This window comes from Lepisosteus platostomus, chromosome 13 (assembly GCF_059453375.1).
Source record: "Lepisosteus platostomus isolate fLepPlt1 chromosome 13, fLepPlt1.hap1, whole genome shotgun sequence".
NCBI classification, from domain to species: Eukaryota; Metazoa; Chordata; class Actinopteri; order Semionotiformes; family Lepisosteidae; genus Lepisosteus; species Lepisosteus platostomus.
This window is the reverse complement of record NC_142623.1, coordinates 40297626-40323380: the sequence shown is the minus strand read 5'-3', so window position 1 is coordinate 40323380 and position 25755 is coordinate 40297626. Positions and strand designations below refer to the sequence as shown.

The window sequence follows — 25755 nt, the reverse complement described above, 5'->3', positions numbered from 1 at the left end:
ATTTCAGTGGCTCTCAATGGCTGAATCTTTTAACATGAATTTTAACACACAATCAGTATTATAAAAAACGGATTGTATTTACAACCTAAAAAAGGGAATGAGAGGAACAATATCCATAATTTAATCTGTTGTTAATTTTTTCACCATGGATGAAAATAAGTTGTAATTGACAGTATGTGCTATAATTCAGCTTTACGAAGTTAGACTGAAAAGGACAAGGCCAAATGACATTTTGATTTCACATGGAAGATTACACTTAAAGTTTTCCGAGGGGACAAGCATTTTACCTAATTAACATTTTGGTACAGTAACATTTTAAATGCTTTATTTTTGCAGCTGATGCAGCCACAAGAGAGATTTATCTTGTTAATAGGAGGTACTGTACAAATTCTGTTGTTGTGTTTTTAAGGAGACAAGGCAGTACCACTCACTGTAAATGATTCACATTTACAGCCAGGCGTCCATAATCTCCAAAGCTGTTAATTACTTTTAAAGAAGGCAAAGGTCTGTTTCAGTCTTCTTTCCCTACATTGAGAGGAACACACCCAAGAAGTGACATTGAGAGGAGTTGTCGTCCAAGGTAAATTCAAGCTTTTGTATACTTATGATGTTTTACAAAAAAAAGTTTTATTCGGTCTACCTGCTCTTAGGTTTGTAATGCAAAGCTTTTTAAATTTTTCTTTATTGTTATATTGTTTTGTACATTTAAATTTTTAAATAAATTATGAGTATGATATCAACTAACTACCTACATATTTGGTCTCCATATTACAGATATCAGGAATACAATATCGTTTAATAAATCATTTAATCCAATACAACAGATTCTAATTAAATATGATATGATATCTATTGTTTTGTCAAAGATTTCTAAAGTTCTCATTCTTCTCAGTCCAGTATCTGTTTCCAATTGAATACATTAGTGATGATCAATATTACTTTCTTGGAAAGAAGAAGAGATGAGAAATCGGTATGAACCAGAGGGTTGGGAGAGGACTTTGAAGTCCAAATTTTGTTCTGAGTAAAAGGAAAAGCTCACACCTTTTCTCACTCAATTAATAACTTACAAAAAAATCAAGGAAACGTTTTAATGATTGCATAGTAGTGTACCGTAGACGATAGAAATCTGAGAAAAGCTATAAGAATATACAATATATTCTTCAAAACACGCAACTAATTTGTAGGATTCACTTTCACACTATTAAAAATTGCACGATCTCATTCTTGATAACAGCAACAACCCTAAATCTAGTGAAAACAGACAAAACCTTAGACATTGTGCTTTGCCTTAAGGTGCCACTATATTTTCCAGTCTAATGGGATTTGTTAATTAACACACCAGCAAATCTGTTAATTGCTCAATGGGATCACCCAGCATCAGAGTGACAAGTGAAGTGGAATTAGCACCAGCATATTTTTAAACTAGATCCTTAAAACCACTGGTACTGAAAACGTGGTTTCTCCCTCCTTTTGTATTTAAGCAGTAGCAATTACTAAGGCCATCACAAGGTCATGGCATATACTGTAGGTGGTTGTGAGAACCTGTTAAAAATCCAGTATTTAAACATCTTATTTCCTAGCATCTCTTATGAATTGTTTTGTGCTTGCTTTTTGTAGTTTTTATTGAACCTTTCTTCCGTTGGAAAGGTTACTACTTGGGGTTTCTCTTTCCTGGTATTTTGTAAAGGAATTTGGTGTACCTGATGCAATTCTAAATGAATGAATAAAAGATAAGTCTCTGTAAAAGACTCTGTAGGACAAATGTAGTAAAAAGGAAAATTGTTATCTTCAAATAATGAACTATAGTCAATCGAGATGGGAGGTTGGGTGTTCTTAATATGGAAAAAATAATATATTTTTAAGCAATAGAAGGACTATATACAAAAGAGGTATACAGTATATAGTCATAATTATAAATAATTATAAACCATATCTCAATCCTTTAGTGCTAAAATTCTGCAGTCTGTACACAAGACAATGTTGTTCTGTCATCAGTCTGTGAGTGATCCTTCCTCAGTACAAAATGGGTCTTCAGTTCTTAAATTCTGAAATCAGTGTATGACGTTGGTAAAGGTTTAAAACCATCATTTTGAAATCAAGAAATTGTGGGTGGTTGATTGCCAGGCTTTTTAAGATTTTGAACATGTTCCTTGTACAGTATAGCGCAGCAGTCAGTTTCTTGGCATTGAGAAAGCAAAAAATGTCAACTTAAACTTGATGCTTTTCCAATGAACATTTATAAAGGAATACAATTGTTTTACCCTTACTTTGAAAAACGTCTAACACTGTGCTGTTTACAATCTGCAGTAAATAGGTGAGGAACCACTATTGCGTTTCTGTGCCTGTGGTTCCTGCAACAGGTTGTAGGGGGTTTCCCTCTGTTACACTTAAAAGATTAATTTTGTTGAGTAAACCTGGAGATGGAGATGGAAGGGATTTAAATGTAACTTAGAGCTTTAATTCATTTCAGTCCAGCCACTGTCTCTAATTTTAGAGTACACGTACAAGGCAAACATATGTAACACTCTCCCAAAGCTTTATTTATGTGGATGCTTTACCTCGTTTCTAACAACAGTTCCTGTTGTGTTGTGTGCTTGCAGTCTTCCTGGCAGAAACCATAAAGATGATGAGCCTTGTACTGCTCACCCTGCCCTGTTTCTTTGCCAGTGGTAAGTTGATGTAGTGTACTCTCCTCCGACCCCTGCCTTTGGTGTCCTTAAAGATCCCTGGCATGCCAACAGGTTTCAGAAAGATAACAGCTTGGCCTTCTTAATGTAGACATTGGCTGCATCATTTTTAAAGGTTCATCAGTTCAATGTCTGCAAAATGCTTCTGTACCTTCAAGAGATGGAAAGGAAATTTGGTGTGGACAAGTAATGGGGTGACAATCTTTCTGTTCTGTTTTCATCAATTTTTTTTCAGTTCCTGCTGAAACAGTTAGTGGGATGCTTTATAATCTCAGCAGAAAGTAAATGTTATAGCCAATGAGGATACCTTGAAAAGGAACAGGACAACATTATAAATATGTGTTTTGATAACAATAAGGAGTGCAAAAACATTCAGTTGATCTTTATTTAATAACAGAAATGTATATCAGTTTAAGATCGAAATGAAAAGCGCTTGCAAATACACCATATCGTCTGTTTACGTGTCACTTTTTCTTTTTTCTTAGTCTCCGGAAATCTTCTTCCAACTTTCTGTTCCAACATGAGTGTCATAATATTACGGGAGGATCTGCGTATAGGTGTGTTTATTTTCTATTATTATCTTTAAGCAGATAAACTAGCTTTGGAGTCAAACCAAATGCCAACATCAGCTCTTTAGATACACTAAATGTTCTTATACAATTAGAATAACTATTGTGTAAATATTGGTAAGATGTTTAGCAACAGCTAGTTGCTAAATCAGTGCGTTTTGCAACAACCAACAAGTGACTGATATAATAAATAATACACTCATATATACGTGTGTTTATCGTTTATATTGTATCAGTCATTTATTGGCTGTTGCTTAACATACTGGTAAGATTTTCTAATACACTCAAGTCTCTATGAGCGTATTAAAAACCCAGAGCCTATAACATCATGAACAGACTTGGGAGATTTATTCAGTGTGTTCTGTTACCCCCTGCATTATTTATTACTGCAAAATGCAGTTTCAGCTTGTCAATCAACAATAAGAAGAAAGTCACTGAATATGACAACAGGTAAAGATGACAGAATTTGACATGCACAGTATTACCCTTGATAGATTAAGAGGAGGCTGTGATGATAACATCCTACCGCCCCCGGTCATTCAGTGCTGTTAGATCCTGAATTCAAACTGCTGACCCAGACAGAACTCCAAATACCTGCTGGACTTCAAATGTGCTCCACCCGAAGATCAGTCTCCAACTGGAAGGGATTTGAATGCTCTAGGATTTGTGTGTTTTCATAGACGTAGTGGCTAAGTGGCTGGTCTGCACCCCCTAGGTGAGAATCACAACACCAAAGGGCAGGTCCACTGGTGCAGGGTCACGAATGCTGTATAGCGATGAAGGGGGATGATGTCGGTGTAATGCACTCTGATACTGTTAGCCCTTTTATAGTAGCAGACAGAGTATTGCTTTTTCTGGCTTACTGGAAACTGAGACCCGGAGCTTGTTAATGTCTATATAATGGGTGATGTCACTGAAACTGGGTGCAGATATGAGGATACTTCAATCCTTTAATCTTGTGCTTCCAATTGCAATTGCTGTGAACTGAAATGAAAATTGAAATGAAGGTGTTGTTACGAATGATTGATATTCTTCAATGTTTTTCAATGGTTGCGTATTGCAAAAATGTAGTGGGGCAAGTAATCAAGCTATGTGAAGTTTCGGTTCAATGGGAAATTTTGGAATTTGTTTTCTTTTGTATAACAGGCGAATATGCTTTCACGATTTGTGCGACAGATGTGGATAGTAGCGATTTAACATACTCAATTATTGGAGATAATTCATATTACTTTGCGGTCAATCAAAAGACAGGAGATGTAAAAGTGAAGTCTTCCCTGGACAGAGAAGTAAGTGCTACAAATGTTGACTAGTGCTACTTATTACAGATCTATTGATATGCACGGTGTAATATTATAAAAAGCATTTCCCTTCTTTATCATCATTATGTGTTGCTTTTTTGTTCTGTTATTAAAGAGTAGAGCAATATTTTTTTATGATGTTGTAGGCCATTCATGATTTCATGTGTACATAATGAATAATTGTGTGTTTCAAGCAAATTTTTCTGTACTCTTATCGTACAGTATAGAATCTATTATTTTGTACAGGAAATTATTTTTTCACATGCTGATATGTTTGTAATTATGATGTTATACAATTGTGAGTAACATATTGGATCCCAATAAAAATTCAATGATTGATAATTTTTTTTAGGACAAGGAAACATTTGGCATAGATATAACCGTTTCTGATGGTTATAATGATGAACCTGTAAGTATTTCATATATCTAATGTATATTGTATGTTGTAATTAAAAGTATAGATTTTATATAACAATTTTTTAATCTTTGTGTTTTTACAATTTTGATTCCCTGAACAGGCCAAAAAGCATGCCAGTATCATTTTGCTAGATGCCAATGATAATCGACCAATATTTACTGGGGCACCATATAATGTAAAAGTCCCTGAGGTGAGTAATAAGGCTTAATGGTTTAATAATAATAAACATGAACATTGACAGTCTGAGCTGAGAGTTCTGACTTTAGGGTGATACCAAAAAATCTGATTTTCATCCTATACTTTCCCCTTGCTATTAATTGCTTTAAATTGTTTGTTTTTTTTGTTTAGAATTTGTTGAATGGGTGCAAGATAAAAAAAAAATGATCATAGTATTGTAAGTTGTTAAAACCCTTGATTTCTAGCAATCAAATCACAACTTAAAGCAGGCTTCTAAACTCTTTCAAGTGGTTCTAAATTATAAGTGGCTAAAAGTCCTCTGGAGCTCAAGTAATAAAATTCAGTTAATGCAAATGTGGCTATAAATATGTCAAAAGCCATTCTGTTAAAGAAACTTTTTTTAGAGCTTATTACACTTGCCAATCCGTTCTGGTGCACAGTTGGTTATGTTAGGGAGAGAGCGAGTTCTGCTGCAACCTTGCGTTTAATATAAATCCCCTGGGATCCGCTGGTTAGCTTTGAGCTGAACAAGGATTTGTTATGAAGGGTGATTGCTTGATCAGGGAAAGTCACTAATGGGAGAAAAACTTGGTTTGCTTCCAATATAGCAGCTTCTTCTGAATATTGAAGTATTCAAGAGTGTCAGCCAGTGTTTCAGTGATCAAGTGGGCATACTGTACAGTTGCAGGCTAGACCTTGGACAGAATTCTGTATGTACAGGCTCCTTTCCAGCTCAGCGTCCTGGAAAAAGGTTTCGGTCCCTAGCCTTTAGGCAACAATATTAACCATTAACTTGTTGATGGTGTCAGGCAGCCAACGTGGTTCAGTGGAGAGAAGTGATAGATGGGATGTGCAATGCTTTGTAACTGGGGAAAATATGGTTGGTGAATGGCCAAGCAGTCACCTGGTGGAGTGAGTCTTCCTGCCCTATAGGTCCCTGCTTGGTTGGTCATAGCTTTTAAGACCATCATCCAGATGCGCCTATAGCTCTCTGCTAGGCATTCAGGTGTGAGCAGTGGGATTCCGTCATGGGAAGCACTGTTCTGAGTCATATCACTGTCCTGAGAGATGCTCCTTATCAAACCAGCTCATCTTCCCTGCAGACCAGCACACAAGGATGAACAGCCTATTCTGTGGCTAAGACCAAAGAAGGGACCTCACTGAAAATCCATGTCAACACCTAATTCTGTGGGTTATTAATAAGCATTTCTGCTACAAGTATTATACAGTACTTAGATTTTTATTCAGAAGGTTTATGTAGAAATACCATTTCAGTGGAATGTTATTATTTTTCAGCATGTTGGGTAAAAAAAAACAGAGTGAAAATTTTCTTTCTTTTTCTCTTGCCCAGAATACAGCATTAGGTACGATATTATTTAAAGTCACAGCCACAGATGAAGACAGTGGGCTGGCAGGTGTCGTGAGCTACAGTATTGATGAGGTATGGATGTGATTAAATAATGAAATCCCATCATTAAAATTTGCCAACCTGTAAGCTTCTATATCTTTTACTGTATGTATGAGTATATAATATTTTAAATTCTTTTTACTGTTTTTTCCCATAGGTTGTGCCGGATGATTCATCTCTGTTTAAAATGAACAGATCTGGTGAAGTCCTACTGAATGGATTTTTGAACTATGCCAACAAAAGTACTTTCTATCAGCTAACAATTAATGCATCGGTAAGGTCAGAAAGAATTATCGTGCCAGTCAATTGAATGAAAACTACTGTAATTTCTAAGTCTGCCAAATGTAACTAAATAAATCTAGATATTATCACCCATGCATATTTTGGTCATTGTGCTGGGCTTTACAGTCCAAGCCATGTTGGCCAAGATATCTTTGATATCAAATGATTGATGTCACAAACACATTCCACATGTGTCCTCACTAATTACCTCATTTTCCAATCACGTCTCAGCTCTCCGCTATTTAAACCCTCTCGTCTCACTTTTCCACGCTCGGTATTAGAGTCCCTGACTTGTCGGCTTGCTGCCAGCTCAGTTTACTCGTTCCACGATTTTCTGGATTCTCGACCTCAGCCTAGAATTTGGGATTTAGCCTTCTGCTCTGCCCTTATCGGATAGTCTGCTCTCGGATCGGAACTTAACGCTCCGCATAGGGTCCAGCTGTTTATCACGCCGCTGGCCAAACAATTCTCTCCCAACTGTTGGTATTGTGTTAATTGAGCTGTTCTTCACCTGTCATTGCTTACTAGTTTACATTTTTAGATTAGTTTTACTTCTGAGACTGTTGACGTTTTAAAATACTTCAAGGTCTCCTCATGAACACAAAAGCTATAATTGGGTATACAATTAAAAAAAAATTAATAGTTCAATGAAGTAACTGAGAGCTCAAATGGAAAGAATGTCAGGATCACAAGTATAAAATTAAGTTTTGTAAGAACTCTATCAAGGTGCAAATACAGTGTTTCTTCAATATGATAAAATAGTATGAATTTGATCATAGAAATGCGTCTATGACGCTGTAGTGCTTCCATTCAGACTAATTTCTGCAGGCCAGGATGAGGGGCCTACTTTCATCTTAGTTGACCAAAACCCCTTCCATACACAACAGCTCTGAAAACAAGCAGGGATGGATTGATAATTTATTAATTAAATTTAAGCCTCCATATTGAAACCATAAAAATAAAGGAAATAAAAATGATTCCTCATTTACACTTTGGCCTGTGTAGCCGTACAGTGTTATCTTAAAAATGCTTTTCCAACACTATTAATATTTTTTATTTGTATTAAAAAGGATGGCGGAGGTGAACTTTATGGTCAGGCTGTTGTTCAGAGCACCAGTGCATTTGCCTTCATTACCATTGAGGATGTCGCTGATCTGGATCCAGACTTCTTAAACCTGCCTTATCAGACCTCTGTGAAGGAACACACTCCTGTGGTGAGTATCTACTCATATGAAACTCGATATCAACAGGAAATATCAGATTCTTTCTGCTTAACTTACTGGTTATTAGAAGGGTAAAGGGTGACAAAGTGACATTTGTGAGCATCTCTGTAGTTCTTTGATTTCATGTAACAACTGCTTAACTGAAGAACAATGAAAGAAAGAAAAAATCTTTCTCTTTTAGAGATTTCTAGGAAAATGCAATTCAACTAAATTTACAGTTCTTTATCATTTCATGGGACCTACCCACAACTTGCTTTAAAAAATATTCTTTGGGTCTTACTAATAACACAGACATATTTATAGTTAATGTTTTCTCTCCTGTTTGTATTAATTGATTTACCTTTGCTATATAGTTAGATGCAACTAGCAGGTGTTTATGTTTAAATGAAAATCTCAAAAAGTACACGGTGGTTAATTTGTGATGAGGATCTTTTATTTTGCTCTGTGTGCGTTATGGCAGATATGACATGAAGGGTTTTTTGCACAGTCATCACAGATTAGGGACAGTGCTTTCACATGTCCATTGGTACTTTTTATATAACAGTCTTTTTGTTTGTTACATTTTAGGGCACCTCAGTGTTTAAAGTACAAGCTGTGGATGGTGACAGAGGAATCAAAGACAAAATCTTTTATAGCATTAAGGGTAAGTGTTTTGTTTTTCATTTTTGACTGTGATCCAAAACTGAGGACATGATTTTCATGATTTAACAAGCGTGTAATGAAGATGAAATGTAGGACAAAAATTAGGGGAAGTGCAGATCAATTGGCTGAGTTGGTAATAAAAACAGCACTGGAAGAAAACCACATAAAAACCAGATAAAAATTTCAAACTCAGAAATTGTTAGGAAGTGTTAAGCCAATGGTACAGAAAATGTGATAATGAGATTCTACCCTATTGGTTTTACAGAGACCAATGCCCCTGGATTGTTTGACATTGACAGAAACAATGGTGTTATAACTGTGAAGGGTGAAATTGATAGGGAAGCATTATTGAACATAACTGCTACTGTCAATCTGCAGGTCATGGTAAGTCATGCATATGCCTGGCTCTGTAAGTGAAGCTTGTAAGATCGACAGCTAATACATGGGTTAAACCATAAACACCTGCCTGAATAATATTTCCAGCAGATTGTTGGAAATTTCAGCAAGTTTATACCAATCGTGTGTATTTCAGGCCGAAGAGGAAAACCCTAACATTCATGGGCAAAATGCTATGACATCTGCAGAAGTCATCATCAAGATTCTGGACATCAATGACAACAAGCCCAAGTTTTACAACTGCATGGAGAGCGAATGTGACTTCAGTGACAGCTCTGTAGCAAACAGTTTCACTGGTGACATACAAGAGCATGCCTCTGGAGGTGTCCCTGTCGCCAACATGACCATTACTGTCCGGGACCAGGATGAGGTCAGGTTTTTCTTTTTTTTTTTAATTTCGGAACATATACTTGCAATACATCATAATAAACTGGGATCAGATCGTGCGTGATTATTTTACATGTTTTTTTGGCATAATTTGAAAAGAAATGTCATTCCCAGTAATGGAAATTGTAGAACTTGTAGAGCCTGTAAACTTGATAATTTGATACATTTGATTACAGTGAGTTGTAGTATTGCGATTTACAAAGAAAAGCACAACCCAGATTATAATTAGAAAGTCATAGAACTCATTTTAATGCCCAGAATTGTGGTTGTCCAATCTGTAACAGCTTTTTGGCACTTACGATGACAGTATCAGGTCTGTGCAATTACTCTTCAATCTCGTATCTTTTAGGGAAACAATGCCAAATTCAACTTGCGCCTGGAGGGAGAGGACAAAGATGCATTTTCCGTCTCACCCACCACTGCCATGAGCAGTGCCCAGGTTCAGATTCTGGTCAAGAGCCCTAGTGCAGTCAACTACGAGAGCAAAACCATGATGAGAGTGGAGGTATGTGAGTGTGATTTGATGTTCCCACATGTAACTATGGTTTTAAGCAGATTAAGTTAGAGGCCCAGAGTGTCATCCAGTGTCAGAATTATCCCTTTTTATCTGAAGGGCTTTGAGATAAGACTGGCTTTCAAGATACTCCCTGCAGTGATTGCAGATGCTGCAGAACACCATCAGCTGATTCTTTTGAAATTTTCTTTTGGTCATGCATATAAAAAGTTGATTCCACAAGTCAGATAATTCTTTGCTGTTTTCCCACAGCATGTGTGTTGCTATGAATATAAAGCCCAACAAAATTCAAGAAAGGAAAATGTTTATTTGAGTATTTCCAATTTTAGTAAAGTATTTTGTCCACTTTGCTTCTATGTATTTTGTAGAAAAAGCCTGAGCAGACTTCTAAAGAACTACAAAAAAAGTATGCATGTATATTTAGGTTTTTTAAAGGACTTTTAAAGCAATTGCATCTATTTGGTTGATTTTCCAAGCTTTATACCCCAGTGTAATATTCGCTACCAGCTTGGCAAAGATTTGTAAAAGTTTAGATGGACGTGGAAGTTGAATGGAGGAAACTTTTTTAGTAGTGGTTTTGGAAAATTATCTGGAAGTCACCCTGTATGTGTGGTGATACTTTAATGGTTTTGATTCAGCCTGTGTGCCTCAGGAGCCAATTGAAATGTATATTTTCAGATTGTTGCCAGTGACGTCGCAAACGAGACTTACTATTGCTCCACCGCCACAGTGACTATTGCTCTTATCGACATGAATGATAACAGGCCAGAGTTTAAACAAGAAACCTATCAGCTGCAAGTGAATGAAAATAGTCCAAATGGAAAAGCTCTGATGACCATAACGGTGAGTTCATAATTTGACTGAAGCCATAGAAAGAAATGCAGTAATGTAGAGTCGTTTAATTTGATATCTTCCATTATATTAATTGGGATATTAAGGGCTGTGAATTGAACTCAGTGTTCCTATCAGTATGACTATCTGGTTCATTAATGACTTTGGTCAGATGGGAGTTCAGCAGAAGCTGCTGATGAACTACAGTATAAAAATTGTTCTCAAAGCTATTTGGGGAATTTTATGACATGGCTGTGCATTGTACACTTATCCTGGTAAGTTTGTCTGCAAACATCATGCCTGAGTCATGATGGAATTAAAGTTTCTATTAGGTATAACGTCTCCTCTAGTGAAAAGAGAACAGAGACTGAACAGGAAAATACATGTTCAGTCCATTAAAATAGGAGGTCTTTATATGCATTTAGATTAATGCCTTGTTACTGTGAATAACTCAGGTGCCTCTTGCTCCTGCAAAATGTGACATGGGATGTTAAACCCCCACAGTGTGGGCAGGAGCTATCGATCTTGTGGTCCAGAGGGAGGATCATTGCCTTTTCTCATGGCTTTCCATCTGTACTTTGACACCCAATCACATGGTCTAGTCTAGATTAGCTTCTGTAGTCTGACAGTGTTGAAGGTTATAGTGCCTCCTGCAGGAACTGCAACAACAGAAAAAAGAAAATGTATTAAAATGGAGTAAAACAGTAAATAGCCTGTCGTCAGACGATCATGGGATTTTGAAAACAGGGAAGCTAATAATCAAAAAGGCACAGCCTGTTGTGTTATTGTACATTTCCTGTAGAGATATTTGTGTGCTGAGAAATGATAATTAATTCTTCTGTTTCAAATGTCTTTCTTTCTTTTTACAGGCTTCAGATCCAGACACAGCAGACGAGGGCAAGATTACCTACAGGCTCCTACCAGAAAGCATGTAAGTTCGATCTAGTGCAACAAAATATTGCACAAAATTGTGTAATAATATGGTTCGTTAGAAGAATGTGGAAGTGCTGTGAGTACTGTCTTTAAATTGAATACTTACTATCTGTGTTTTGTCAGGGTGAAAAATTTAGAATTTTATAAAGGGAGTATTATTCAAAATGCTGAAATGGCAGCTATCGGTTGCTCTTATACCTATAAAGTGATTCTCATGCATACTGCTTTCAGATACTGCAAACACATGCGATATACCAAAGAGCTGTGGTAATTCAGTGTACCAGTAACCATCTCCCGTTTTTTCAGATTGCCTTATTTTGAAGTTGGGAAAGAAAGCGGCACCATTTTTGTGAAGAATTCCACGCTGCTCGACAGGGAAACACGTCCTATTTATTTTGCCACTTTGCAAGCAATTGATACCGCGAACAACACAGGAACTGCAGTGCTGGAGATCACCCTCATAGATGAGAATGACGAAACACCAGAGATGGCCAGGGATTATTACATTGACTTTGTGGAGGAGGGAAAGGATGGACACTTACAACTTCAAATCCAGGTCAATAATTGCTGTTACTTTTCCAAATAATACCTACCTTGGATCACAAAAAAATGTAATTATAGATTCTTTGTAGAAATGAAAAAAAAAATCAGTATGGTAATCAGCAAACATCTTTGTGCTACAGATTCAAGCTTTAATTGGAATCTTTAGAAAACCTGAACAAAAAAGCTCCCAAAATAAGATACACTGAAAATGGGCAGATTTTATCCTGAATAATGTTTAACTTGATTAGAATATTACTCCTCTGTAGCAGGGTGTACTAGAGTCATAGTCAAAACAGGACTGCCTGTCATAAATGTTTATTTTCTGACGATAGTCCTAGTGTCATGATATATAATGCAAAGGAGTGATGGTGCTTAACAGGAAACCTTTTGCATGGAATTTATTGCCTCTCAAGGTAACTTAATTTTTTTTGTGTTTTATCTTTAGGCTTTTGATAAGGATGAGCCAGGGACTAACAACAGTGAGATCCGCTATAGAATAGAACCGAGCGAATTCAGTGACAACTTCACCATCAACGAAAAAACAGGCATGCTGGAAAACAACGGCCCTTTGGATAGGGAAGCCATTGACCCCTCATTGAACGGGGCAATAAAACTGATCGTGACAGCTTACGATTTAGGGTTCCCATCTATGTCTTCCTCAGTGAATGTAACCATCAATGTTGAGGTAAAGCCTTCCTGTTCAACAGCCACATAAGAGTAACGCATTTGCAGCCAGGCAGCAATCCGTATGGCCAGCTTTATTATGGATCTGCTTCATGAGAGCATCGTACTGCGGTAGAAATATGTACTGTAGTTGTGTAACAACATAAACGTTTGATAAAACTTCTCATCTAATTTCCAGTAAGCAAATGAAAATGCTTATTTAAGTTAAATGTGTAAATATATTTTCTCCCTAGGATATCAATGACAACAAACCAGTGTTTGCACCAGATACGTATGATTTCTCAGTAAACGAAACTGAGAAAGGTAAGTTAGTCTGGATGATATTTTTCCTTCTTGCTGTTCTATTTCCTTTAATATCAATAATTCAGCTTAGACTATCATTGTATAATTTCAGTAAACTGCAGAAACTATTTTTTAACACTTAAAAGATGCTGAAAAAGTGCTGAATGCTGTACAATTGTATTGTTCAACAGAAATTGTGGTGTATTTAAACTGATCAATAACAACAACAATACAATAATCCCTTACCCTAACATAGTGCTTTTCTGGACACTCTACTCAAAGAGTTGTTACAGGTAATGGGTAGACTCCCCTTCACCAATGTGTTGTTGCCACCCGCATGATGAGAGGAAGCACACATCAGCTATCAGTGGGAAAGACAACAGATTAATGAAGAAAAATTAATAGGCAGGGATTATTAGGAGGCTATGATTGGTAAAGACAAGAGGGAAACTTGGCCAGGATGCTGGGGTAACACCCCGACTTTTTTCAAGAAATGCCCTGGGATTTTTAATGACCATGGAGAGTCAGGACCTCAGTTTTATGTCTCAACTGTAGGACAGTGATTTTTGTTTCCAGCACTATACTGGGGCATTAGGGCCCACACAGGCTGCAGGGTGAGCGCCCCCTACTGGTTCCACTAACACCTCTCCCAGCAGCAGCCTTAGCTTTCCCAGGAGTCTCTCATCCAGGTACTGACCAGGCTCACACCTGCTGAGCTTCTGTGGGCTGCCAGTTGTGAGGTACAGGGTGATATAGCTACTGATTGCTGGTTCAGTCAGATCAGTTGAATAAACCAGAATGTTTGGAGAATATTTTGGAGATACTTGGAGATCTTTGTCTTCTATGTTTATCCTTTCCTTTCATAGGTGCGTTTGTAGGTTTGGTGTTTGCTCAGGACGCTGACCAAACAGAAATTCACAACCGCATCTCATTCAGCATCACTGATGGGAGCTTTGGAAATTTCATCATTCGCACGTTCTATGACAAAGATCTCAAGCGTTACAGGGGAAATATCACAGTGGACCCCGACGTTGAGTTAAATTTCGAAGCAGTGAAGAATTACACTCTTACCGTTGAGGCGACAGACCTTGGTCTGCAGGAAGACCGTGCCAGAGTGAAAGTGAAAGTATTGGATGTAAATGATAAACCACCAACGTTTGAAGATGGATCCCTCAAAGACTTGGGTGTAAAAGAGAATACGACTGGCCTGGGAGTGGTGAGGAACATCACCGGCACCGATGAGGACACCAAGCACTCGCTGGTTTATCACCTTCTCTCCGTGAAGTGCCTGTGCAATTTGAACGTCTCGGCAGACGACTGTGAAAAGGACTGGTTCCGGCTGGAGCCGAGCGGCTCCCTGTTGGTGAATAATGATTCTGTGATTGACTATGAGCAGTGCCATGAAGTGCAGATGGAAATCCAGGTGGTGGATATCTTAACAGAGAAAGGCGTGAATCACAGCAGCCCAGGTAATGGGAATTGATGGAAGAGTTCTCGTTCTTGTTCTGTTGTTTCAGAGGGCTTGGGGTTTGTTTTTAATAAGTGAACCTACGTGGACCCATCTCAACCTTGTTTAGTATTATAAATCAAATTGCTGCAAAGATTTAGTCATTTACATTGTGTAAAAAAATCTTGGTAGCATAAATTATAACGGCCGACTAAGAAGACAAGAATTGGATCCATCTTTTTAACATGCACATCAATAAAACTTTGTTATTTATTGCAGGAATACTGAAAATCCACATTATTGACATCAATGACAATGCTCCTCAGTTTACTTCATCGGAGACGCTGTTTGGTATATTTCAATTTTTTTCCCCTTTTTGTCATGTCTCATTATTCTAACTCTGACTTTCTATTCCAAAACATCTTTTGAAATTTCCTCGCTATATCATCCCACTTATTTAACTATTTTTAACTTCAGTTAATGAAAATATACATGAAACATACATAAATGTACTGTATAATAATATAAAGAAAATGACTGAAAATACAGAAGGTAAAGTATTTAGGCACTTACTGAATTTCCTTACAGCACTTGATTACCCCTCACAAAGATAAGATGAAATCCAGACCTTTGTCCTCTTTTAGCTCCTTTATCTTGCATTATATAAAGAACAGTTTTAGGTTTTTATGTCAGAGATGCAACTAAAGAGCGCAGTACGGCCACTTCAATGGATATAGATTGGAGTATCATTAGCGGAGAAATTCAGATCACTCAGATCATGTGATTTCAATAACTGATCAAGTGGGAACATATAAACGCTGAATAGGAGTATCAAGCCTAGAGGAACATCAGACTTAACCAAAAAATCTTCAGAACTGAAACCCCCAAGAGAAAAAAACTGTCAGCAATTATTAAGATAAGAGGAGAACCGCTTAAGAGTGATGTCAGAAACCGCAAAACACCATCTCAAGATGGGAGAGTAAAATGTCAGGAAATAACGGTGTCTTAAATGGTTTTAATCCCTGGATTGTAAGACCCATCTTTTAGAAAATAACGTTTTATATTTGTCCTCTTTCAGTTGTGGTTCCAGAACTTGCTGCCAAGGACAGCGAAGTCGGCAGAGTCACTGTAAGTTGTTTATTGTTAAAATTTAGTTTAAACCTTTGTTACAGTAACAGAATTGACAGAGTAACAGAGTTTTGTTAAAAATGTATTTCCTTTTCATAGCCCTGCACAAAATTACAAAAGCCTGCTATAGTTTTTCAGAATGTTTTGGGAAAAGGCAACAATTATACTGTATACTCACATTTACTAAAAAGTATTTCAATTTTTGGTTGCTTTTCCTCACCCTTAGTCATGCAGTTTTGATAGATAAGAAAGCAAAGACTGCACATTAACATAATTCTTCCATAAATAAAGACAAAACTGAATCTATTAGTTTGATTTGAGGATTTTACTTGACAATTGAGGTTTGCACATGTACCTTACCTTAGTTCCTGATCTTCCATTACACAGTTTCACTTAAATTTTTAATAATCACTTTCAACTACTATTTTATTTTTTAACTACTATTAATTATCGACAAACTTTGAAAAATGCGTAAAAAGCCTAAACTGTGAACGGGCTTTTCTCTATAAGTGAGCTCACTTGCACCTTATAATCAAAGAGATGCAAATTATTTTTTGTTTCTCTAGTTTAAAAACTATCCACTCTCTGCTACTGTTGTATGTACCAATGTTTCAACAGGCAAAAGATCGGGACTCTGGAGAAAACAAAGTCATTGTGTTTGACGTTCTGACAGTGGAGTTCATTCACAGCAATGGGGATAAAGAAACCATGAGCAATCTTTTCTATGCAGACACAGTGAAAGAAAGTGAAGACTATGCTGGGATCATAAGGTAAATTTGTTGATGTACAGAATCAGTTAACTGCCAAATTGGCTAAACAGGCTTTCATTTATAACCTTTTATTACCTTTGTGTACCAACTAACCAGCATTACTGCTGTCATTTAAGAGCAGAACCAGCCATGAACTCTTACCTTCACCATGAAAAGTATGATTTAATTTTCTTGGATTCACAGATTGGTGTGTTAATTCCTGAGCACTTCTATGTTGTAAACCAATTGCCCTTCTCTAACATTTTGGTATTGCCATGTTTCTCAGAGCACAAAAGCAAAAACATTACATCACCAGTTAAACACCGCAAATTCATGTTTTATTTTTCTGTAATCTTTTATAGCAGGGATTTAATCTCTATTACATTTTGTTTCTAGGACTTCAAACACCTTGAACACTAACTTAAAAGGACGATACTTAGTAACCGTAGGGGCCAAAGACAAAGGAGTCCCATCCCTCAACACTTCCATTCAGTTGGACGTAGGTCCCTTGCTTTGATAATATACTCTGTGATGTGACATTTTCTATGTCCAGTGGTGTAAATTCATATATGCATATATTCCTATCTAAATATTGCAAATATTTTAAAAGTGTAAACATCGCCAAAACTGAATCCATGGTTCAAATACATACAGAAACAGGGTTAATGACATAATTGAATCAGTATGATTTCATTTCTACTATACAGAGGACAGGCCTTCCTCTAATGTCCTCTCAGATGTCTTTAAGATCTCTAATACATATTTGGAGGATACTGACAAGTCGATTTAGCACAGTATATCAGTTATGATTATTATGGACTATGCATGTTTTTGACTACAGTAAATACATTTGATTCATATGTTGAACTGCTGACTATATTAACTAGCCACCTACCAAATTTTTGTGTGATTTGCTTTGGTCTTGTTTGTTTTAAGATTGCACAGAATGAAAAGATTTTGCAGCCAAAAATATTTTTTGTCTTTTTGATTGGGTTTCGGTGTCTAATTTTTGTTTTACAGGTGTACACAGTTGACAGTTCATTCCGTGTTCAGTTGGAGTTTAGGTCATCAATACAAGAAATTGATGCGAACATTGACACAATTAAAGGGTACGAGTGATTTTTTTAGCGGTAGTATCTGCTTCTTAATGAAATTGCACAAGCAATCCACATCCACTGTATTTCCAAATAGGTTGACTTACTTCTCTGGATGTTCCTGAACTCTTGCGTTAGGCCTTATTGACATTTCCGAAACATTTAGAGGTCTCACAGATGAGGTGATAGGTAGAGCCCTCTGGTGGTGAAAGAAAAAACTGTATTAATAGGGCTCCTTCGCAGTTATCGATATTGATAATTCTAGGATGGGTGCCTTTTTTGTTTAGACCAAACTCTAGTGGCAGCACTGTTGATGTCTATAATCAGCTATGCATTAATCAAGTTTCTTTATTACATGTTAATACTCTAAAAAGTTGTATAAGATTTTAAACTCTGAATTGCACCTTACTTTGAATCAGTAGCATCTAGATGTAAGTGACACTGTATTCCTTAACTGGTCATGAGCTCTCCTATTTATGTACAGTGACACAGTGGCCTTGTTTGTGCTTAAATTTCATGTGTTATTTTTCCTCCACAGTGAGAACAAGCTTGGATAATTTCACTGTCATGCACAATTCAGACTATGCATAGGGGGATTTTCATGATCTACTTTACAAGTTAACAAAATCTCAAGTTCCATATTGTGCATTGCTATTATATTTAAGGTGTTTTTCTACTTCCAGGGTAATGGTTTCAGCTACAAAAGCAACAGTTCATATTGTAAAAATTGAATCAAAAGAACAGGCACAAAGGTGAGTGTGTATTGCTGCAAATATATCACGCTAGGGAGAATTAAAGACATTTATGTTATACTTCATTTCCTAATCTAGCACAGTAAAGATTGTGCACACTTTGAGTTTCATGATTGCTTCCTAAAGTAAAAGCAGGATCTCAGATAACAAGGGTATCGATTGTAATTTTTTTGTTGACGCCACAAGCAGTTGAATTTGTTTCAAATATATTCATGTACTGTATATTCTGTTATTGCAGAAATAAATAGAAATGTATCAGCAGCTGGAATTTTATGAACACTTGCTCGAATCTGATTCTGACATGAATATTTAAGATGCTCCATTGAGTAAAATCATTCAATGCAAATAATTTATTATATAATGTTAAGATTTAGTACCATACAGTTTTAAATAAATATATATATATTTGGGACTTTGTAGGTGGTCTTTTAATAGAAGTAATACTTGACAATTACAAAGATGTCTAGCTTTCTAGAGGATTGTTAAGACATTTAATATACGTTTTTTTTTCAGAAAAATTAAGTTATACAGATCAACCACATAAATCATGGTTATTAATTTTTAAGAAATAAAATCTGACTGAATCCATTTGGAATTTTTTGGCAGGGCTTCAGAATTCACTGTTTTAGTGGCATATTTTGTGTATCCAAATGGCAGTGCTATTGATCCTAGCAACATTATCACGTAAGTTTTAAAGTTTGATTTTCCTTATATGAAGTTCTAAAACATTAGATACTCCTAAAGTTTAATTTAGGAAACCGATGTTTTGTTTCTATTTTTGCATTTAGTCTTCATATTCTTCCTTAATGTTCAATGTTTTTTGTTGCTTGTGTGAAGGATTCTTCAGGAAGATAGGACAGCGGTGGACGTGCTCTACAGATATGGCCTCCAGTACATTGTAAGTACAGTACAGCATTAGTGGACACTGCAACCGAAGCTGTTGTAGTGCTTTAATTGTCCTGTAATAAAAAGGACATGTAGCCTTTTTTATTGCTGTTTCTAGTACCAAAAATTAAATTAAAGGATGTACATGAAACAAGGCTCATTATAATGCATGCTGCATTATAATATATACAGTATATGTTTGTTTATAGTATTATTGTTTTGTCTAAGTGAAAAAAAATCACTTTTTTATTTTCCTGTTCGTTTTTATATGTTAAGTTTTATAAATGGTCAGGAGTGCGTGACGAACCTGACCCGTTGTAAAGCTTTGCTGCTCAACAGTGGTGGCTCTACAAAAACGGTTGTGTGTTCATAGGCGAAAATCAGGAGAAAATCCCACAAACCTGCAGATGAGTACGTGTTACAGTGGTTTTCAAAATTCCTGGCATTTCCAGGTTAATCCTCAAAGATACTTTACATTCAGAAACAAATTGTTTTGTCAGATGCTTTCATATACCTACGATGTGAAATCTTTCACATAACTGTTCATGGACTGTTCATAGACAGTTCATAGATGGTGTGCGAACTGTTCATGGATTGAATTGACCTTCTAATAAACAGAGAATTTCACCCTTTGTTCATCCATTTGAAACTACTGATAGCTGTCTTTTTAGAAAAGGGCTTTCTTTTATATACTGTATGTTTATTACATGCACTGTACACACTGTATTTACTTTTTAAGGAATCAGGAGAGAAGGAAAGTAAAGAGATCGATCCTGTGTACTATGCTGTGGCTGGCTTGGCGGCTGGCTTCGTCATCCTGCTAGTTATCATGATCACGACACTTGTCTGCACTCAGAGGAGGTAAGATCCTAAACGAAGTGAGAGCCTTGCCTTGCTCTCTCCTTGGGGGTGACCTGCTTTCGTGTGACAGGCTTGAAGGCACGTGGCCGATATCAACATGTATTGTAGGTGGGAGGAAGATGTACCAGATGACTTGTGAATACAAAATAATAAAAACAAGCTGGGTCACAAGGTACATAGTTGCCTTACTGTCCGTAGCTGCTGTAGTTAAACTGATTGTCTATTGCTGTGAGTAGCAATATCCCGCATAGCAGCCGTTTGGAAAATACACGTTTTTATTTTCACTTAGTATGGTGTCAAAGAAACAGGATGAGTGACCTCAACAAGCACACTAACTGAATTTCACAAAGTAAGAGTTTGGATTCATTATTGTCAAAACTCAAGCTAGGCCCAGGTTTGTCAAAGGTGTTTGGTTTTTACTGTTCCCTCATCACATTCTTGAAAGTGATGCATTTATTCTTATAAAGCTCCTTAAACCTTTAGTTCCCACTTTGAGAATGTGTTTTACATGAAACCTTTCACAAAACCCTGGCACATCTGCGTTTGGTTGCAAGACATTATAGGACTTAGTTACTTTTCCCTCCCTATGGTATAAACTTGTACAATCCATTAAAACAGCATTCTACATATTTAACATTCTACACATTGTATTGCCTTTTACATAAAAATATAAGTTGGCATTCAACATTTCAGTGTGAGCATTAACACAAAGCTACCATGCTGTTCATTGCTGAAGGTAGAACTAAGCCTTTTGCATCACTATGGTAACTAGCAACTAGAAAAAAATTCTAAAAAATCCCTTTTTCCTTTTGAAAGCTGTGTTGCCTGAGATTGAGAGAAGCAGAGTGTGGGGGAGGGCTGAAGAGAAAGCTGGCATATTAATCACAAAAATCAAAGCAGGTTTTTTAGTAAAACAGAGTTTCTGGAGTCAAATTGAGGGAGTAATGAAAAACATGGTTCACTATGTACTGTATTCTATAAAAATGACTGTAGGTTTTCAAGCTAAAACAAACACATTTCATGCCACCAAAACTGAGGGGATTTGTATACAGTACATGCAACAGTAAAAAAAGTCTTAATATTTATTTTCTTCAGTGGGATACGAGTGAGCATAATGTGCACCTCATACCTACCCTTTCGTACACTTCAGCTGTTGTGCTGCAGTTTCAAAGTTGTGTTTTTAAGACAGAGCAGTATACCAAGTGTGATGGCTCTTATTGGTCCTCACAGCTATAAAAGAAAACTGAAGGCAGCCAACGCCGTGAAATCAGCAGCATTTATGGGAGCAGACAACCGTCACACTGGGCAAGTGGTCCCAGGGACTAACAAATACACCATGGAAGGGTGAGTTTGAGCTGTAAAACTCTTTTCCTCTGCACATGGTTCTGTATGTGTGTCTGTGTGTGTGAGTGAGTCTGCGCTTGTACAGGGAGAGGGAGACAGAAACTTCTTGGACATTTTTCATTGCTCTAGTCTTTCCACTCAAAGCATCTCCTTCTCTTTGCAGAAAAACGGCGATATTCTACTCGGGTTTTACTCATTGGGTTTAAAGCTAACTGGTAAACCTGACCAGTCTGGGCTTACCAGTTCAATAAAAAGGCATTTTAGCTTCATGGATTTGTCCATGAGGAACCAATGATTTTAATGACGAGGAAATTGACAAAGAGCAAATTAGATTTGATTGGTATATGTGATGGATTAGCTGTTACTCCACTTCATGGTGGATGTGAGTGTACAGAATATTTCTCATTGAGTAAATGAGTGATCTTGCTTTTGAAGATCACTGAGTCTAGACTATTGGCCCCGACTTGAGTGTGTGTGTGTCATAACTGTGTTTGTGGGTGACTAGTGATGGACTGGCATCCCATCCAGGGTGTATCCTGCCTTGCTCCCATTGCTAGACAGGATAGGCCCCAGCTCCTCTGTGACCCTGCATTGGATAAAGCTGTTAGGAAATGGATGTTTACTGGATCATCTGAAGAAAATAAAATCAGATGTTTTCTCTCAACATATTCGAATTTTTTTTAGTTTAGTTTTTGACATTAACTATCTCCTTCTTTTTGACATTAATTATCTTCTTATTGTGGATTTGGTAACAACTTCCCCTCCTATTCCTAAATCTTACATTAATATATGAACCATTTAGCTGTCATGACTTTGACTATTTCAACTGGTAGGGTTTTCAATGCAGAATTCATTTTGAACTGAACTCAAAAGTTGTGATGTAGTTAAGAAATGAGTTGTTTAAATTAATGTGTTCTGTTCATTTACTTTGTTTTAGGGCTAATCCAGTGCTAAATTTGAACATTGATTCAGCTACAGATTTAGGGTTTGATGAAGAAGGCTCAAATATTGACAGAGTGAGGTAAAGAGGTCATTTTGTCTGTTCCTTTTCATACGTTTTCCTAGTTGACTTGTTTTTTTAATTTATTTTACTGAACCTTTAACATATTTTATGTATTTAAATCTGGATTGGTCATTCAGCCCTAACATTGATTTGTTGTATAAATTGTGAATTAGAAAACTGAATTAAAATGTACGTTTTTTATGTTGTTTTAACACTAAACATATATTGTAACAAGCATTTGTCTAGTAACAATTCCATGAGATACATAGCTCAGTTGAAATGATAGAATTTGATAAATCTTATCCATGTTTCTTACCATTTTAAGTCATTTCAAGCCATTTTCATTATGATGCAAGTGTTAGACAAAGCCAATGTATTTCCCTTAAACTTACTAATAGTGCATCCTTCTGTTCTGTAGGTGGGACAGTTTTCTTACTCTTCTACCACTTGTTTTCTTTTCAGTCTCGACTCCTTGGATGAAAACCTTGACATTAATATGAGCGAGAAAGAGAATATGCACATGATGGTAACTCAGTAATTTTTAAAACATCTCTCTTTGTTCACAGCGAATCTAAGCTAGAAGCCCTAGAAAACGAACGCCGCGGACTTTAAAGTTCTAAATTAGTCTTGGCCTTGCCTGAGAAGAAAAAGTATAGGCACGCTGCTTATCAATTGTGGTTTGGATGTGGGGATGCAGAACGTTTAACAATATTTGGGCGCTGCTTAGAAAACGAAAACTAAAAGGGCAGACTGCAGCTGTCATATTTGCTTGCCTTTATGTTATACTGACGGTGAGGTATACCATTGTTTCCGGCCAGATGATCCAAGAAGAAGACGAAGAGAACCCTAACGAGCCTCATTACATTGAGCCTCTTGGAGCTGCCCTGGCTCAGCACAGAAAGAAGGACAACGGGGAGACTCACACTTTCACAAACCCCTCTCTGGACACCACAGATCTGTGAGAGAGAGAAAGCCAGTAGCCGGTGATGCATCGCAAAGAATGAACCAGAATGTTGGGGCACGTCTTCACACTTTGCAATTACCCCCCCACCCCTCCATTATTTTGATTAAAACTCGATTGAAAAGCTGCCTCTGAGAAATCACGTTTGAAAGACAATTGTGTCCAAAACGAAGCCTTTCATGTCACACCAGCGTACGCAACGGAAAAAAAAAAGGCAAATTGTTTCTTGATTTCTATTTGAATGACATTTTTTTCCTTTTGTCAGGTAGACGGTCTGAAAAAAAAAACAACAAGTTTTCTTCTTTGTCTTTTTTTATAAGAAGATAAAAGCTGAACCCTATCTTACAGTTCTTCGTTGTTCAAAGCTTTGCTTTGGTCATCAGTGGCATGACAACTCCGATTGGCCTCGAACTGCAGTTGTACAATTATCCTCAGCTCTGATGTGAAAAAGAAACTGCAGGGAAAATGTGTTAATCTGCTCCAGCTGACAAATCTGCTACAAATAATCGTATGCCAATAATGTGCAGCAACTGACAAGTATTGATCTCAATTAAATGTCTTATTATATATATATTTATGTACCTTAATGTATTTATGCTGATGTAGATGTAATACAAGGCACATGTAAAATATACTGTGCAGTACCCAGTTGTTGTGCCTCTTTACGGTTCACTACGTGTCCCTGACTTGTACATCCATCATGTGAGAAAGCATAACACGTTGCTCAGAATTCTCCATGTTCTGACAATAACCTAAGACTGAAGTATTTCATTGTGCTCTGTGAGTACAGTTCACAAACACTCACTATCAACGGGTGGTAGGCCTTCAGGAAAAAACAAAACTTGTGACCAATTTGCAAAGTGTGTACTGTGTGTTTTACTTAATGAAAGGAAAATCATGCTGTTTCGGAATTTGGAACTCTTGAATAAATCAAATTTCCCATTTTTATTTTTAACTTTTTTTTTTACCACATACAGTAGGCATACAGTAGGTGCGCATATGCAAATACATTTGAGAATCCGTTTTTTTCTCCAATTGTAGAAACTGTTCCAGTCCTATAATGAATGTATTATGCAGTTCTCACTTCCAAAGATAGTTTATATCTTTACATGAATCTTTTATGTGTTTATAATTGGTGTCTCTTGAATAGTTCAAGATTAAATTCTGTTTAGATGGAATTTCTGGTTGATAAAGCAAGAGGGTATCAATAGTAATGGACAGGTATAGAGGGATATGTTTTATAGGTCTGCACTCAGTCTAAAGGGAAACCATTAGGAATTCAGTTTTTTAAATGCGTAGTGGTAAAGGGAAGTATTAGAAATGCTGCTGGCACTGACAAAGGACAGGCAAATGGAGTTTTAAACCTCAGGGATTACTCTTTAAGATTTCAGCATCAACTCTGCATTGCATGATAGTTAATCCTATTACTGGCAGTGGCTGAAGTGTGTCAAATCAAAAATATGTTAAAAATAGAAATACAGAAGAAAATATCTTGGGCATTGGTGTATCTTAATGAATGTATGCTAAGTGCATTCTTTCTTTAGTAAAAAATACTTTTTTCTAAATCATGCTGTCCCAGTAATGAAAGGTACCAACATGCACATAATGTCCTTGTTTAATAAAATCACTCTAAAATGCTAATGCATTGTTGCAAGTGTACTGTAGAGGTGTAAAAATGAAGCAGTCACATGTAGTTTTCCTTTGAAACCTACGTTCTTTTGTTGTATTATATATCTATGTTAGGAATGTTGTTTTACTGTAACAGAATCATTTCTTCTCCATGTTGTCTGTATGTTTGTGATTCATTAGTATCAACATCAGCATGTATACAGTATACTTACTCTGCTTCATAAATGAACAACATAAAGATATTAATTTAACCTGTACCATTCAAAGAAGCCACCAGTTTTCTTGGTTTTACAAATGGAATAATGAAATTCTGATTTCTATCAGTACACCTACTGTATAAAAGGTATAAGTAAGCCCAGCTTTGGCTTAAAGTGTGACATTTATCATTACTTCTTCAATATTCAACAGAGCAGCATCCCATTAAAAAAAAGTAACTACAGGCTTTGAAGAGTTTATCCAAACTTAGATTTCTTTTTTAGAATAGTCTATTCAGCTTGACTATGGTTAATCACATTAGTGATTGTAAAATAGCTACTGTATCATACAGTATTTGCATCTGATTTATCTGTATCTACTTAACAGATTGAAATTATTTTTTTTTTGGCCTAGGACATGTATTTGGAATACT

The 25755-nt window shown here is 36.6% G+C and overlaps 1 protein-coding gene across 2 annotated transcripts; it reads left to right on the top strand.

Annotated features, from left to right (window-relative positions):
* The first annotated feature begins 409 nt into the window (after positions 1-409).
* Positions 410-25384, top strand: cdhr2 (cadherin related family member 2). 2 transcript variants are annotated; one of them, XM_088604628.1, is made up of 32 exons: positions 410-580; positions 2601-2669; positions 3173-3244; positions 4403-4542; positions 4907-4963; positions 5073-5162; positions 6501-6590; positions 6715-6831; positions 7910-8053; positions 8630-8705; positions 8970-9088; positions 9237-9470; positions 9837-9992; positions 10680-10844; positions 11702-11763; positions 12072-12321; positions 12754-12993; positions 13226-13295; positions 14141-14743; positions 15001-15072; positions 15800-15849; positions 16468-16619; positions 16995-17097; positions 17619-17707; positions 18376-18444; positions 19051-19128; positions 19282-19342; positions 20069-20190; positions 21421-21534; positions 22472-22555; positions 23000-23063; positions 23356-25384. In XM_088604628.1, exons 2-32 carry the CDS (start codon positions 2624-2626, stop codon positions 23497-23499), a joined length of 3933 nt encoding a protein of 1310 aa, XP_088460754.1. In that variant the 5' UTR covers positions 410-580; positions 2601-2623; the 3' UTR covers positions 23500-25384. The 2 variants fall into 2 exon arrangements, with proteins under 2 accessions (XP_088460754.1, XP_088460755.1); XM_088604629.1 differs by lacking the exons at positions 23000-23063; positions 23356-25384 and adding an exon at positions 23104-23349 and having other exon boundaries at positions 411-580.
* The last annotated feature ends 371 nt before the right edge of the window (positions 25385-25755 follow it).

What these genes read in the sequence shown, in the direction of transcription:
- cdhr2 (XM_088604628.1), top strand. Translation starts at nt 2,624, where the DNA reads ATGATGAGCCTTGTACTGCTCACCCTGCCCTGTTTCTTTGCCAGTG. An exon ending in ACGGGAGGATCTGCGTATAG is followed by an intron (nt 3,245 to 4,402) that starts GTGTGTTTATTT and finishes TTTGTATAACAG; the next exon opens with GCGAATATGCTTTCACGATT. An exon ending in CTGTCCGGGACCAGGATGAG is followed by an intron (nt 9,471 to 9,836) that starts GTCAGGTTTTTC and finishes CGTATCTTTTAG; the next exon opens with GGAAACAATGCCAAATTCAA.